The sequence below is a fragment of the Argopecten irradians genome, chromosome 10, assembly GCF_041381155.1.
Source record: "Argopecten irradians isolate NY chromosome 10, Ai_NY, whole genome shotgun sequence".
NCBI classification, from domain to species: Eukaryota; Metazoa; Mollusca; class Bivalvia; order Pectinida; family Pectinidae; genus Argopecten; species Argopecten irradians.
In genome coordinates, this window is record NC_091143.1 from 12,037,795 (window position 1) to 12,054,347 (window position 16,553).

General features: G+C 37.5%; 1 protein-coding gene across 1 annotated transcript in view; it reads left to right on the forward strand.

Moving 5' to 3' along the window:
- Positions 1 to 9,358: 9,358 nt before the first annotated feature.
- The window catches only part of LOC138332536 (ras-specific guanine nucleotide-releasing factor 1-like), a 208,050-nt gene continuing 200,855 nt past the window's right edge, over positions 9,359 to 16,553 (forward strand). The window contains exons 1-2 of the mRNA XM_069280541.1: positions 9,359 to 10,119; positions 11,070 to 11,375. Coding sequence (XP_069136642.1) covers positions 11,103 to 11,375 — 273 coding nt within the window. The 5' untranslated portion in view covers positions 9,359 to 10,119; positions 11,070 to 11,102. The remainder of the gene's footprint in view (positions 10,120 to 11,069; positions 11,376 to 16,553) is intronic.

Sequence of the window (16,553 nt, forward strand, 5' to 3'; positions counted from 1 at the left end):
CATTACATTTTAGTTCAAAGAATGTCACAATTTCTTACCCCTAACTTATCTAGATGGCAAACATGAATGAACTCAATAGTTACTCTACGATCAAATTGAACACAAGTCATGGTTTTGTTAAGCTATGGTGACTTTTCCCTTAAGTATTGAAGTTACACTCAGCTCCGCTATCCAAATTAAATTTGTTGTAAGACCATTCTAACTTTAAATGTAGTATAAGAAGATCAAAAATGGTATAACATTATGTCGTTTAGAGATAAAATCAAATCAATACTATTCTGTATTTGCATATTACAGAGCTATCTACCCTTGCGGTAGGTATAGATTGCGACGTCATGTGCTTATGAACGTAACGTCAAACTTTTCTGAGAAAACGACGTTTATTGCGTTCACAACATAATTACGTAACAACCGATACCTAACCGCGAGGGAGCTAACTGTAATATGCAAAGACGGAATAATGTCGATTAGTCTCGCCTTCCGGTGATTGTGACGTGCCAAAAGTCCAGTCAAAAAATGACGTCATAAGCATCAAAGAATGGGACTAATCGTCGAGTAAATCGTACTTTTTGGTATCTCGAAATCGACTTATTGAAGTACTATCACCGTCGATAAGTCTCATCTTCCAATGATTGTGACGACATATTCTGACGTGATGTTTTGACGTCACAATCACTGGAAGATGAGATTTGTTGGTCAAAGTCATGTTAGTTTCTCAAAACTCCTTATCGGCTACAGTTGTTCTAAAAAAGATAACAGTATTCCATTGGTGCGCTTGTCTTTGTTCACACTAAGTACGTGTCCGTTGGCTTGCGCACGTGATCACCTTCAGGCCGATGATTAGCTAGACCAAGGTCAAACTGCAGAAGCCTATTTCTGAGATCATTTAGTATAAGTCGTCTATGGGCCTAAGCTTCCGCCTTGTTTCCGAATCATGTCAGGATAAATAGCCTTTCCATGAATGTACAGAACAACTTCTCTCCAATATATACGGTGTCGCTTTGAATCGTGAAACAACAGTTGTCAAGTGAATGTACATGTTTAAAATAAGTCCATGTGTAGTTACATGGTTAGGAATTTGAATACGATAAAACTGGTTCGCGTCGGTGGTTCTAGATATATTACATGGAAATTAGGCAACAAATGAGAGAAGAGGTTATAGTTCAAGAGGTTATGATTCAGGAGGTTATAGTTAAAGAGGAATTGGCTCTTGGACTGGTCATAAGTGACTGGTCATAAGTGTTTCGAGGGTCCAAGGTTTGAACCATGGATTCTAGAGCACATTTGGTGCCGTGACCAAATCTTTTGCTGAGTGATACAAATGTATGGAAATATTTAATTAACGAAACAAAAACTCAGCAAATCTACATCCGGGCCTTCGAAAAAGATTTTGTTTAATTTGTTTCGCGATCGAGGTTAGAAGTTGTTAACTAAAGCCGATCTCAGATTAAGCCCCGATATCTCGTTTTCACGTTTCTCTTGCATAACTGTTTGGCCGAGCTATGATGCGACAAATCCATACAGTAGTCTGACGATTGTTTTAGTATATATAAACTTTATTATTCTACATCGATTGAGAAACAAGTTATATAATTTATATAAATCACTCTCGATGGCCCGGATGTAAGCGCGCGATGGGTCTTAGAGTCGGAGGAAACCGGAGTTCCCGGAGAAAACCCACGTGATCGGGCAGGTGACCCCTGACCTTTTCACGTCCGTGCCGGGGATCGAATATCTGTAAGAATTAATCCATCCGTTGTCCAAAGTTAAGGCCAAAAAATGTCTGTTTAGGGCTACCCGACCGACCCTACTTTTTTACCCCGACCCTATTTTTCTCTAATTTTTCTACGAAAAGAATAAATCTCGGGATTTCGATCTCAGACTCCGGTTCCGGCCATTACTTTAGAGTGAAAGACACTAAAAAAACGAATATCGGCCCTATTTTTTCGCCAATGTAACCCTAAACAGACCTTTTTGGCCTAAGCCTTCGGACCTGTGAATACAAGTACACAGACGGAGTGAAACCACGGGAAGTAACTCTGATAGATCGGAATATTCTGACAACATGAAAACACACTAAATAAAGAGCAGCGGCTCTCATAAACGAGCGATATAACCATTCCTATAGATTCGATCGGTTTTACATGCAAATACAATGTATGTTTGTGTGTATTAGGAAATCCTTTTTCCAGTAATCGTAGTTTTGTTGACAATGCAGTCGGTGGGGCTTTGGCTCTATAAGATGTCACGAACACTGGGAACCCTGTTTTAATTCCGCTTGGAAACAATTGGAAAATATCTCCCAACAATAGGCAGTCTCATATTACCTTAATTAAAAGGGGAATGCGCGAGTGGTCGTTACTGTATAATAATGACGACTTACCAAGCCACTAGCAGATCGACACGGCAAAGTTATGAATAATTAACGGAATCGGATCGCGACCCTGGCTTCAAAATCCGGCCGTGCGTAATGGTAAAACAAGACCCTCTGGGGACTTTGAGAGAACTATATGTGCAGGGAAACAAGAGTTAGAAAACTCCAATATACATGTGTACATAGTGACTTGTAAATATTTAATTTGTCCACAGCACCACTTAAAACAATCGAATTTGCTAGGAAAGCATATATGCATTATGTATTTTTTCACGTGTAAAGGTCGTGCAGTCACCCGCGCGCAAGTGCTTAAAAGAAACCGCGCGTGTTGCCACAGGTGAAGTTGTGACTATGTGATTACACAGAGAATGCCCGGAACATGTTTTTAATCTATCTATTGATTACGAAAATTACTAATCCTGACAGCCTTTGATCTTCCGTGCACAAATAATACATTTACTATTTGACATAGTCCTTGCATAGTACACAAGTGTATTCTAGGAGCCCATAGTCATACCGTTATTAATATGGAACAATCGCATTATCGACAATGAGGACGTATGGTGGCGGGGAGAATGTATATGGATACATCCTCGTGTTTTAACATTTTTTGTGAGTATGCATATGGTGGCGGGGAGAATGTATATGGATACATCCTCGTGTTTTAACATTTTTTGTGAGTATGTATGGTGGCGGGGACAATGTATATGGATACATCCTCGTGTTTGAACTTTTTTTTCAAATTTATTTCCATATATTTACATTTCCGTTTTCACTTTCCTAAATAACCTTACTAACCGGGCAATCGTTTACACTTGCGTAAACGCAGGGGGGCTGCTGCGCAAGAACATAAACCGAAACACTGACTTCCGCCCTGATGTGAATGCGCATCCGGTTAGGCCAAAATATATGCCATGACAAAGGTTCCATATCAACATCAGTTTGAATGCAATGGAAAGCATTGTGCTAATGTTTAAAAAAAAAAAAAAAAAAAACATGGGATAAATGAATTAAGAAACGATAAAATTATTGTGGAACTATATTTTATAAATTGGAGCCAGCTGTTACGTGATTCCATCAATTACCTCAGCTGTAACGAAGGTTTATTTCACCGCAACACTAAATTTAAATGACGCGCGTCATTTAGAATATCTGTACAAAAAATGTAGTTTACACACCAGTAAACATTAAAAATAAAAATCATTCTTTAATTAAACCATATACGACGACCTCTATAAAACGACTAGTAAAATATTTACGCACTGCATCATCCATTCTCGATACTCCAGGGGTTCTGATCACATACAATCTCGACACCCCTAGACTATTTCATAGTAAAACTGGAGGCAGTAGAACAGAACAGGTAATTTAGTCCTTTGATGTACATCAAAAGAGACGTATAACAGTACATTGTGTTTGACTGTGTGGCTTTGAAGTGGGTGTCACTCTCTCTGTAGTCTTCAAAGAAAAAAAAACCAATTGCAGGCCTTTGATTGGTTCAGATTTGTTCCCCTGAGCTGCCTTCAGTTTTACTATGAGATAGTCCAGGAGTGAAGAATGAGGTCTGTATATAGAGGTAAAAAAACTAGAAGGTACTGTGTTCACCTTTTTTCAGTGAATCCTGTATATAACGGCCACTAAAACACTAGAAAATACTGTGTTCACCTTTTTACTGCGAATCCTGTATATAACGGCCACTAAAACACTAGAAGGTACTGTGTTCACCTTTTTTCAGCGAATCCTGTATATAACGGTTACTTAAACACCAGAAAGGACTGTGTTCACCTTTTTCAGCGAATCCTGTATATAGCGGCCAATAAAATACTAGAAAGTACTGTGTTCACCTTTTTTAGCGAATCCTGTATATAGCGGCCAATAAAACACTAAAAGAGACTTTTCAAGCGAATCCTGTATATAGCGACCAATAAATATTATAGAAAGTACACTTTCTTCTTTGAACCTTGGGAACAATGATGATAAAAACATAACAATATTTAGACACGTACCGTCCTTCTTGAATAATAGAAAGTTTTATATAAGTTAGAAACATAAAGATAATATAGTGAAAACGAAATTGTTTTATCTTGCCGTTAAATTTCGATCATTTCAAGGGCATTAGAATTCGCCAATTTTAAATAAGCCGCGAAAAAATTTCAACTACAATGTAGTACAAAAGTCCTTTTCACTGTAAATCGCAAGAAAATCGCAAAATTAAATAGTTACGATAAAGTCATTTGAACTGAAAACGTCGCTAAAATAAGTGAGTTTACACTATGGTGAAAAGGTAGTCAAAACGTTAAAATAGTAGCCTAGATTTTACGGATACCTAAATACAAGTTCATTCTCTAAGCGACGATGGAGATAGTGACTAACATGGTAGAATTGGTGTTTGTTTCTTTCGACTTCACATGTATATGGACATTGAACCCTGATGCTAACGCGAAACAGGTTTAATCCGAAGACTTTCTTTAATTCGAAAGGTTTTGTTGGTCCATACTAAAACTACCACATTATATTCAAATACAACGAATTTATAATGACCGTGGCGTGATACGACATTACCATCAGGATATAAATGATGTACGACATTACCTTAGCATAATGCGACATGACAATACCATGATACGACATGACAATACTATGACACGACATGACCATACCGTGATACATGACCATACTGTGACACGACATGACCAAACCATGATACGACATGACCATACCGTGGTACGACATGACCATACAATGATACGCCATGACCATACAATGATACGACATGACCATACCGTGGTACGACATGACCAAACAATGATACATGACCATACCGTGATACGTACGACATGGCCATACCGTGATACGACATGACCATACCGTGATACGTACGACATGGCCATACCGTGATACGACATGACCATACCGTGATACGTACGACATGGCCATACCGTGATACGACATGACCATACCGTGATACGACATGACCATACCGTGACACGACATGACCATACCGTGATACGACATGACCATACCATGATACGACATGACCATACCGTGGTACGACATGACCAAACAATGATACATGACCATACCGTGATACGTACGACATGGCCATACCGTGATACGACATGACCATACTACATACGACGTGATACGTATACGACATGGCCATACCGTGATACGACATGACCATACCGTGATACGTACGACATGGCCATACCGTGATACGACATGACCATACCGTGATACGACATGACCATACCGTGATACGACATGACCATACCGTGATACGACATGACCATACAATGATACGACATGACCATACAATGATACGACATGACCATACCGTGATACGACATGACCATACCGTGATACGACATGACCATACAATGATACGACATGACCATACAATGATACATGACCATACAATGATACGACATGACCATACCGTGATACGACATGACCATACCGTGATACGACATGACCATACCGTGATACGACATGACCATACCGTGATACGACATAACCATACCGTGATACGACATGACCATACAATGACACGACATGACCATACAATGACACGACATGACCATACAATGACACGACATGACCATACAATGACACGACATGACCATACCGTGGTACGCGACATGACCAAACCATGATACATGACCATACAATGATTTATGATCTTACCATGATACGACATCGCCATACCATGACACGACATGACCATACCGTGATACGACATGACCATACCGTGATACGACATGACCATGCAATGATACATGACCATACAATGATTTATGATCTTACCATGATACGACATCGCCATACCATGATAAATGACCTTATCCCGCTTCAGACAAGCATCTTGTATTCCTATTAGTTATAATGACGTCACGTGATATCCAAGATATAGTCGTATCAGATTAGTAGAAATCGTATCAGGTTTGGACGATAGAGTTATCGTTCTTTGCCCCTAACGTTATTAGCAACAAGATGGCGGTCAAGTAACGCTTCGCGACGACGGCACTCAACGAGATGGAGACAAAATGTTCGAATGATAGCGCTGATGACCACTTTCAAAGCAAACCAAAATCGGCAACGCCTACTTAGGATTATTTAATAGAAATGGACCATGACAACGCATTCGAGCCTTTAATGAGGTGAAAATTGTTTTAAGTTTTGAGTCGTTTTGGTTTCCATACTCAGTACATAATGCATTTTGCAGTTACACGACATGACCATACCGTGACACGACATGACCATACCATGACACGACATGACCATACCATGACACGACATGACCATACCGTGATACGACATGACCATACCGTGATACGACATGACCATAACCGTGATACGACATGACCATACAATGATACATGACCATACCGTGATACTACATGACCATACCGTGATACCACATGACCTTACCGTGATACTACATGACCATACAATTATACATGACCATACTGATACGACATGACCATACCATGATACATGACAATACCATGACACGACATATGACCATACCGTGATACGACATGACCATACCGTGATACGACATGACCATACAATGATACATGACCATACTGATACGACATGACCATACCATGATACATGACCATACCGTGATACGACATGACCATACCGTGATACGACATGACCATACCGTGATACGACATGACCATACAATGATACATGACCATACAATGATTTATGATCTTACCATGATACGACATCGCCATACCATGATAAATGACCTTATCCCGCTTCAGACAAGCATCTTGCATTCCTATTAGTTATAATGACGTCACGTGATATCCAAGATATAGTCGTATCAGATTAGTAGAAATCGTATCAGGTTTGGACGATAGAGTTATCGTTCTTTGCCCCTAACGTTATTAGCAACAAGATGGCGGTCAAGTAACGCTTCGCGACGACGGCACTCAACGAGATGGAGACAAAATGTTCGAATGATAGCGCTGATGACCACTTTCGAAGCAAACCAAAATCGGCAACGCCTACTTAGGATTATTTAATATAAATGGACCATGACAACGCATTCGAGCCTTTAATGAGGTGAAAATTGTTTTGAGTTTTGAGTCGTTTTGGTTTCCATACTCAGTACATAATGCATTTTGCAGTTACACGACATGACCATACCGTGACACGACATGACCATAACATGATACATGACATTACCATAACATGATACATACCATGACACGACAATACCGTGATACGACGTGACCATACCCTGATACGACATGACCATATCGTGACACGACATGACCATAACATGATACGACATTACCATAACATGATACATACCATGACACGACAATACCGTGATACGACGTGACCATACCCTGATACGACATGAGCATACCATCATACGATATGACCATACCATGATACGATATGACCATACCATGATACGACATGAACATACCTTGATACGACATTACCATATCGTGAAACGAAGCGACCATACCGTGATATGACGCGACTATACCGTATTATGACATGATCATATGGTGATACGACATGACCATACCATAATACGAAATGACCATACCATGATACGCATGAGCATACCATTATATGACATGACCATACCATGATACAACATTACCATACCATGACATGACCATACCATGAAACGACATGACCATACCATGATATCTTATGACCATACCATGATATCTTATGACCATACCATGACCATACCATGATAAGACATGACCATACCATGATACGACATGACATACCATGGTGTGACATGACCATACCATGATACGACATTACCATACCATGATACGACATGACCATACCATGATACGACATGACATACCACGATATCTAATGACCATACCATGATAAGACATGACCATACCATGATACGACGTGACCATACCATGATGCGACATGACATATCATGGTGTGACATGACCATACCGTGATACGACATAACCATACCATGAGACACGATCATTCCAAAATAGTATGTGACATGGGATTACAGTACATTGAGAGATCCTAGACGTGTCTCGATTAATTTCCAAATAAGGCTTCTCCATAGAATATATTCAGGAGCGTTTTATTTTCACCTTAAGCACAAAACCATATAAACTCTAATCAGATATGTCTGTCAGCGATCTGCTGTATGAAACATTGCGTTCTATCGTGATACAAACACATTCATAATTCCAGTTGTTCCCGAACAAAGGCTTTCAGCAATTTTACGCAATGAAATTGTTCGCCTTAATTTGTCGAATACCTCGAACGTATGAAGCTGATGACTTATTTCCCGAGTCTGGCTTTCAATCTGTCACAACATGGGGTTATGTAGTACAACTGGAAGTAGTACTGGAAACACAATTGGTTTCCGAAGTATCTGCCGAGTATCTATATCATTGTTTCGCGAGAGGTCAAAGGGATCCAATAGACTCTAAGTGACTCTGCTGAATAAATTGAATGATATTGAGCTCAAACTATTATTACCAAATTATATTAGTGTTGATTCACTGGGCCACTTTGTGTTACCTTGGACACCAGTGTTATCCTCACACCTAAGCCGACGCACGTGACCCGAAATATGAGAGATAATTGATAATTCGTGATATTTATCATCCTCGCGAGAGGAGCAATGGCCAGTATTGACCCAATCTTTGGATTATTTCTCCGTAGCCCGGGTTCGAATCCCACCGGAATCGTCAAAACTATTGCAGAACCTAATTGGATACGTTAATTCATATCAATGATTTCATGTCCGCCGTATACTAGAATGTATTTGCCGTGTAGACTTGAAAGGAGTTGATACCACCGGCGGTCCGTGTGCACCAGATTTGTAGATATATATGTGAGACTGGCGACAGCAGGCGACCGTATTGCCTATATATATACCTGTTTTACCTACTTAAATATACACGAATAAGATGATAATGACGCGCGACAACTGATCAGCCGCTGTAATACTTACGATTAACAGTTACAGAGTATTAAGACTGGCATTTCACAACTAGTCGTAGTTGACGACATTGGATAATACGTAAGACGAGCATGTTCTGATCTACTAGCCCTTATACCCTACTACTATACATAGCCCCGACATCGACCAGAACGGCAGGTGACAAAATTGATAATATATGTACACGGCAAACGACAGTAGCCGTACTGTGCTTCAACACACGGTTGGCGCGGCAGAATGCCATTGCATAGCTCGGTCCATGGACAAGCGAACTGCAAGTATTAGCGGCAAACCTACCTTGGTGAAAACAAACTGCGCCATAAGAAGCGGTTACGATTTAATTTTTTACTGTCAAGACATTATTATTACATTTCTTTGTGTGGATTTGGAAGAAACAAATGTTCTTTTGTATTGTTATATAGAATAACCAAGAAAAAAAACATGAATTGGTTTTACTACAGAACAACGCGCAAAGATACTTAGCATACCTTCATTTGCCGGCTATTTCCAATACGGAATGCGTTAAAAACTCTACTTTTATGGAAATATTGTTGTGGTATTTTTGAACATAGTGTGAAGGTGTGTATGTTGCATTGTTTTAAGGATAATCCACTTTGTTTTTATTTGGAAATATAAAAACTTTGAACACGGACTACCAGTGGGTAGAAATGGAACCTCTGCATAAATTAATATGTAGAGTGGTGAGATATCGGAATAGCTACTAATATATTATCAGGGATTAGCGATGTAAGACAAATTTCGCCGCGTGAGAAAGGTACGTATATATAATACCTATATTAATATCAACATTCTCCTAACATTTTTTTTTCGTTCGAACATGACCTTTTTTGAATAATAACTTTATTTTTCTCACTTTTTTTTTTTTTTTTTTGTAAACGATAGCGTGCAGAACATTAGCACGGGTTAAAAGATCGCGCAAAAAGAGATGCACGCGCAATGAAGATTTGTTTGAAAGGCGGCCGATGATGTCACAGACTGATAATTGCATATCTTTAATTAGTACCAGGTCCGTCTGGTGGGAATTTGCCTTCGCACGGAACGTTACCGCGTTTTCTGCCATTTCCTCGCTTAAATGGAAACTAGATTACAATCTCTTATAGTTACTATGGAAAGAAAATAAACACAGGATTTCCATATTGGTCATATAATTTATTTGTGTTTTTGTATAGTGCCAATAGTAGAATCAAGTTAACATGAAGCACGTATTTGTAAATAAAAAAGCTCTTCTTTAATTGAGATTTTTTCTTTAAAATATTTTGGTGAGAAATTTGCATAGATTTTGGTAGCTGCATGCTCTAATGATGTAACGTAATCACGTGATCGAGTTGCTAATTACGTTTTGGGTTAACTTACTAATTTCTGATTTAATAAAGCATTCAGTAGATCCAATTAGCAAAATTTGATAAAGATATTTAACATCATATTGAAATATGACCAGCATGGCTAATGATACTAATGATAGCTATAAATTTTGTTCTCTTCTCACTTGAACGGAACTACGAATAAATTTAGCTCGCTGTTCGCCGCATCAGTGAGAAAGCGTGTTACACAACGTATGCACACACTGAAAGGTTGCTTCATGGAAGATAAATATCTATCAGGAAATATCGCACCGTTCAGGTATAGCCACTGGACCAGAATGTTTGTTAAGTCACGCGCATCATTTTTAGGCCTATATAGTAACATTTTATACACTGCTTTCAGATTTCATGAGTTCGCCATCACGAAATAGCCATCATGCAGAAAGCGATCCGCTTCAATGAAAACCAGCTTCTTTACCTGGCGTCGAAATCGAGACGGGAAAATACCATTGCTGGCTATCTTCACAAGAAAAGTTCGGACACTGGAAAATGGCAACTCCGATATTTTATACTTTATCAGAATTTATTGTTTTACTTCGAGAGTGAAACTGCTGTTCGTCCATCTGGTGTAGCCCTGTTGGAGGGAAGCTACTGTGATCGAGTACTCACGCCGGCTGCATTGAAAGCCAGCAAGGACACAGAAAAACAGGTAAGTGTACGGCTAATTGATTAAAACTATTGAAAATATGATGTGCGTGTTGAAAATGCATATCGATCGGAAATCTAAGTCAGCAAAGTTTTATTTCAGTGACTAGTTAGTAGATCATACAATGGCGGGATTAAGTCATGCGTAACGATTTCATGTTGTTCCGCACGCGACAAATCGAACGGATATCGGAGTTGTTACGCGCCAAAATGGTCGATTTCATTGGTAAATATTTTGATTTTTCTCGTCTGCTTGTTTCTTTCCTGTTTCAAAATGGCGCTCACGCCCCCGCTGTTTCCTAGTCAATGATAGATTGTTCGGTTTATTAAACGAAGATATAGGTATGTGGGTGTTATTTATTGTGGTGGTCAGTGGTCAAGACAACACGTATTAGGTATGGACAATGAACAATGACCACTACACAGGTGTACTAAGGCTTACACGTGTGACCTCTGTGAACTTTCTCGTGTTTACGTTTGAGTATACACATGTTTCAGCTTCTGTAGTAGTGAACATCGGCAATGAATGTTGTGGATGAAAAATGTATATGTATACACACGGCAGGGCATATAGCTTTCCTTCAGGTACCATAGGATAAACTGTTTCACCTGTGGAGTTGTAACAGGTGAGCATATGGAAATGTTAAATAGCACTAAGCACTGAAGTTGTTGGCAACAAAACGCACGGAGTGCTCATTAGTGTTGATGAAACGGCTGTTTATTTCAAGTGAAGAGAGAACTTTCGCATGCTGACTAGCATCATATTAAACATAATGATGAAATGCTATTGAAATTAACACTGCCATTTCATATCATCGCTTACAAATTAGTAAGGGCCATTAAAAAAAACCCAAAAAAACCTGGACATACATTTGTAGGTGTTGTCTGTCATGAACACACTATTTAAAAGCTTCCCCTTGCAAAAGTATAAGGCATCTGGCACATGCTGTAGTTGCAGCAATATTGTAGCAATGTAACTTTCATTAAGGTACTTCCCAATCTGATTGAAATCACCTGTTTCAAAATTAATTAGAAAATTAGTATGTTTTATACACTATAGATATTAGATAGAGATATTGCCATTTGGTTCATGTGTCCAAATGAGTATAGAATTTTCTATTCATCAATTTTTCATTTCGAATCTATAGGTACTGGTAATTGCATGAAAAGAGCTATTTTGTCAAAAAAAAAAAAAAAAAAAAATGAAAAAAAAATGGACACCATTCTTTAAAAGAGAGTTTAACATGAATACCATGACCTATCCTTACAGGTCCCTTTAACTAGCTTTTGAAGGGGAAATAATTGTACCGTATGATGTCTATATATATTTCATGGGAGTTAATAATTAAATCATCTGCTAATTATTGTAATGTAATGAAGTACAACATATTTCTTATAAGAGACACATTTTTGAACCTTCAAAATGACATTTTTTAATCAACTTAGACTTCTTTGAAATCTCTGCATTAGTTAAAAAACAAAAAAATAAAAAGATGATATTGTAAAATGTAGCATTGTGGACTGAGCTTTGTTGTATAAACAGGATTATCACTAAGCATTAAGTGTGTTTATATCAAACCATCATATGTGGATCATCTTGTCTATATTTTATTCATGACTTGCTCATGGTCATATCTACTTGATGAATGTGAATGTATGATGAATGTGCTTATAGTTTATCGTATATATGGTTAAAATAAGTATGATCAATATACTTATCGTTTATGTATGGTCAAATCACTTGATCAAAAGTTCTATGGAAATGATAATTATTATTGTGTAGTCACATAGTTTCCTTAATTTTTTGTGCGATTTAATTTTTTAAAAATTTCATGACTATATTAACTCGCGAAAATTAATCACCCCGAAAAGATAACAGACAAAGATAATGTAGAACCAAAATAGTCTAAATCACTGTGAGAAAGAGCTGAAATCGTGAAAATAATTTGCCGTTTAAATAAGTTCACTGTACCATTGAATAAACAAAGGGAAGTGTGCCAAAGTTTTCTGTTAGGCTATATACATGTAACAATAATGTTTCAACAACAGATTCTTTCACATGTGTTGAAGTATTGAGCCGATTCGAGATCATGGCTAATTATATTTGGGCGGTTCAGGCATCTGACATACACTTGAAGGTTAAATACACTCCTTCAGATTTATGAGATTGGTTTCCAATTGGTATATAGGTAATTTCTGTTTCTAGTCTTTTTCATGCATGCTTGAGAAATTAAGCTTATTTGTCAGTAAACCTTAACTCCCCTTTCTTCAGCCCTCGCTCCCTACATTGTATATCCCCCACCCTATTGATTTGTTATCGCAAAATCGACGTATTGAACAATTTTCTGAATTTTCACCATCTAGTAGGTATACCTGTTTATTGTGCAATCAGGTTGAAAATATTTTGGGTAGTAAAAGTTAGGGTGCTGTTATTTTCATTTTAAGTTATCTTTTGGATTATTATGTGAATTAAATGTTTTAAATTATGGACTGTACTGTCATGTTCTGGTGTGTGTAATAATTCCTTTGATACATATCCCTATATACTTATGTTTCATTAGCCAGAACATATGTTGTCGCCCTGTGGCCTCAGTACAGAATCAATATACATAATATACTGTTGTCAGATCGACTATTATGCAATGTTTATGTTAGAACTTTTTGGCAGTATATATGTCAATCTTTTAGAGAGGATATGTATATAATTATTGGCCAAATTGAGGTGTTAATTATATTCTATAAAGCCAGCCTGGCAGCAACCACCTCTTTATAAAGACCAACTGTTTCATATGACCACTTCCTTTTGGTTACAAATGGTTAATTTCAACACAGTTTGGTATGTGTGTATACACATTTTTTATTTGTTATTTGGATGGTCACTAGGCATGAAGTTTGCTTTTGAAAGGTAGTTGATCATCACTGATCTGTCGTTTTGTGAAAGGGCACATGAATGATTTTCAATGTTACATAGTAAAACTTGCTTTTGATATACTTTCTAAGAGAGAAAAAAAAGAAGATACTCATGTCTTCATAGAAAAGGTGAACATTTATATAGCTACATGGAATACAAATTGTGTCTGTCAACTTTAATGGCATATGTTTTGAAGTCTGAATTTAATAATAGTTTCAATCTCCATTACTTTCCTTCAACATGAAAACCAGACTTCTGTAGCTTGTAATTTTGAATAATATGTTCAATATTTACATTCACTTTCTACTCCTACTATAAACTATATAAAGGCAAAGTGAAGTCTATGGGTGGGGTGGGTATAAATGACACCCAAAACGTGACTATTATGACATCACTAATGTTGACATAATAACGTCAACTGATTACAGTCAAAATGGATGTCCCATCTTGCGGATTAAATTGTCGTTGATAAACGACTTTTCAGGCCTAACTTTATAAATGTTAATGCTAAGACACCAAAAATGAGTTAATGATGTAAATATAAGTATTAAACTATATTCCTATGGAATCTATGGTCTATATATATGGCAGAGCTTTGTAGACAATCTTACCAAAGCGCTCCACCTCTGGGTGCCATGTTCGATTCCCATGTTGGGCAGTTGCCATGCAGGTACTGATCGACTGCTGTTCTGTGGTATTTCTCTGGGTACTCCGTCTTTCCTCCACCATCTACTTTTAGCCCATCCTTAAATGATACTAGCTGTTAATAGTATGTTAATTAAACTTATTCAGTAATCAACAATCAAAATGAATACAAATACTATTTTGAGAGAGAAAACACTTTTAAGTATAGAATATAACACCTTTCCTTTATTCCAAGTTTGATTTAAGTGAAACACATTGGTTGCAATTGCCTGCTAGGTCTTTCTTATTAATTTCTATAAATATGATCAAAGTTGTTCAGAAAACACCTATATAAATATTTTCCTGTATGTTTCATTTTCACAATGAAAAAATATCTGACAAATTGTATATGGTACTGAAATCCGCATTTGTTTCTGATAATTGTGCACGCTGTAGAATTTCCCAGGAGAAAGACGACACAGCTTTGCTTGGCCGGATGTCAACCGACCTTATACCGGTAGAGAAATCTCTTACGGAGATTTGACTCTTTTCTGCTGGCTTGGTACGGGTTAGGCACAAAACCTAATTACCTCTCATATGCTTGAGGACCTGTGGCTCTTGAGGCAGTTTAACCTTTTGTTGGCCAGAGTTTCAGCAGATAATCGGGCCGCCTTAAGGTAGCAAATCAATCATTATCTTTAGAGAATTTGGCTAAAGGATTGTGTGGTGCTATACATTGATTTTGTATTATTACAATAAATGTGGAGTGAGCATGCTTGATCAACTGATTAACGTTGATATGATAAGTTGGTATGGGTCTTGGGCGAATGGCACCCTGGAATCAGTGCTTATTTCATTTGTGAAATCTTTATCATTACAAGGCGTAAGTCAAGCAATAATGTCCCTAGACCCATCTTCTTAGAATAATAGGAGAGTTTTACAAATGGAGAGGGGGGGGCACAATTAATATAACTGCCCCCTTCTACCCTTTATAACATTGAACCCCTCTATATATTCTAGGCGATGCAGCATTTTCTGTCCCCTCATGAACAATATTTAGCCAATTTTCTGTGAAATTGTATTTAGTTACATGTAAATAAATACAACAAATTATGATGTTTGTATTCTTAAATGTGTACTTGTTACAGACTTTGTACCAAGTGATATTTTAAAATTAATTTTGATAAAACAACAATTTTCAATCAAAATGTGAATCTGATATATTGGTGATCTTTATTCATGTTCAATCCTACATGTACATAACTTGCTTGCTGGGCTTCTTGATGTGATCCATGCAACATATATACCATGTATTATTTTGCTGAATTGAAAAGGTAAATGGCCCCAGGAAAGTATTGAGCATGAAAATCACTGCTACTTGCGGAGGAAGTTTTAGGTATCAGTCTGAACTATATATATCCATTAACAGGTCAGAAAATATGATTTCATTGCTTTTAATATAGATTTTCCTTTTATAGCATTATAAATATTTGATGGAAAACCTGAAACAAATCTATACATTTGACAATAGGCTTAACAGGGCCTTGACAGACTTATAATCCATGCAAGTTCCAACATAGCTCAGGTATTCAAAATGCATAGCAATAATAGAATTTGATTTCAGAAAATCTTATGCAGTTATTACCA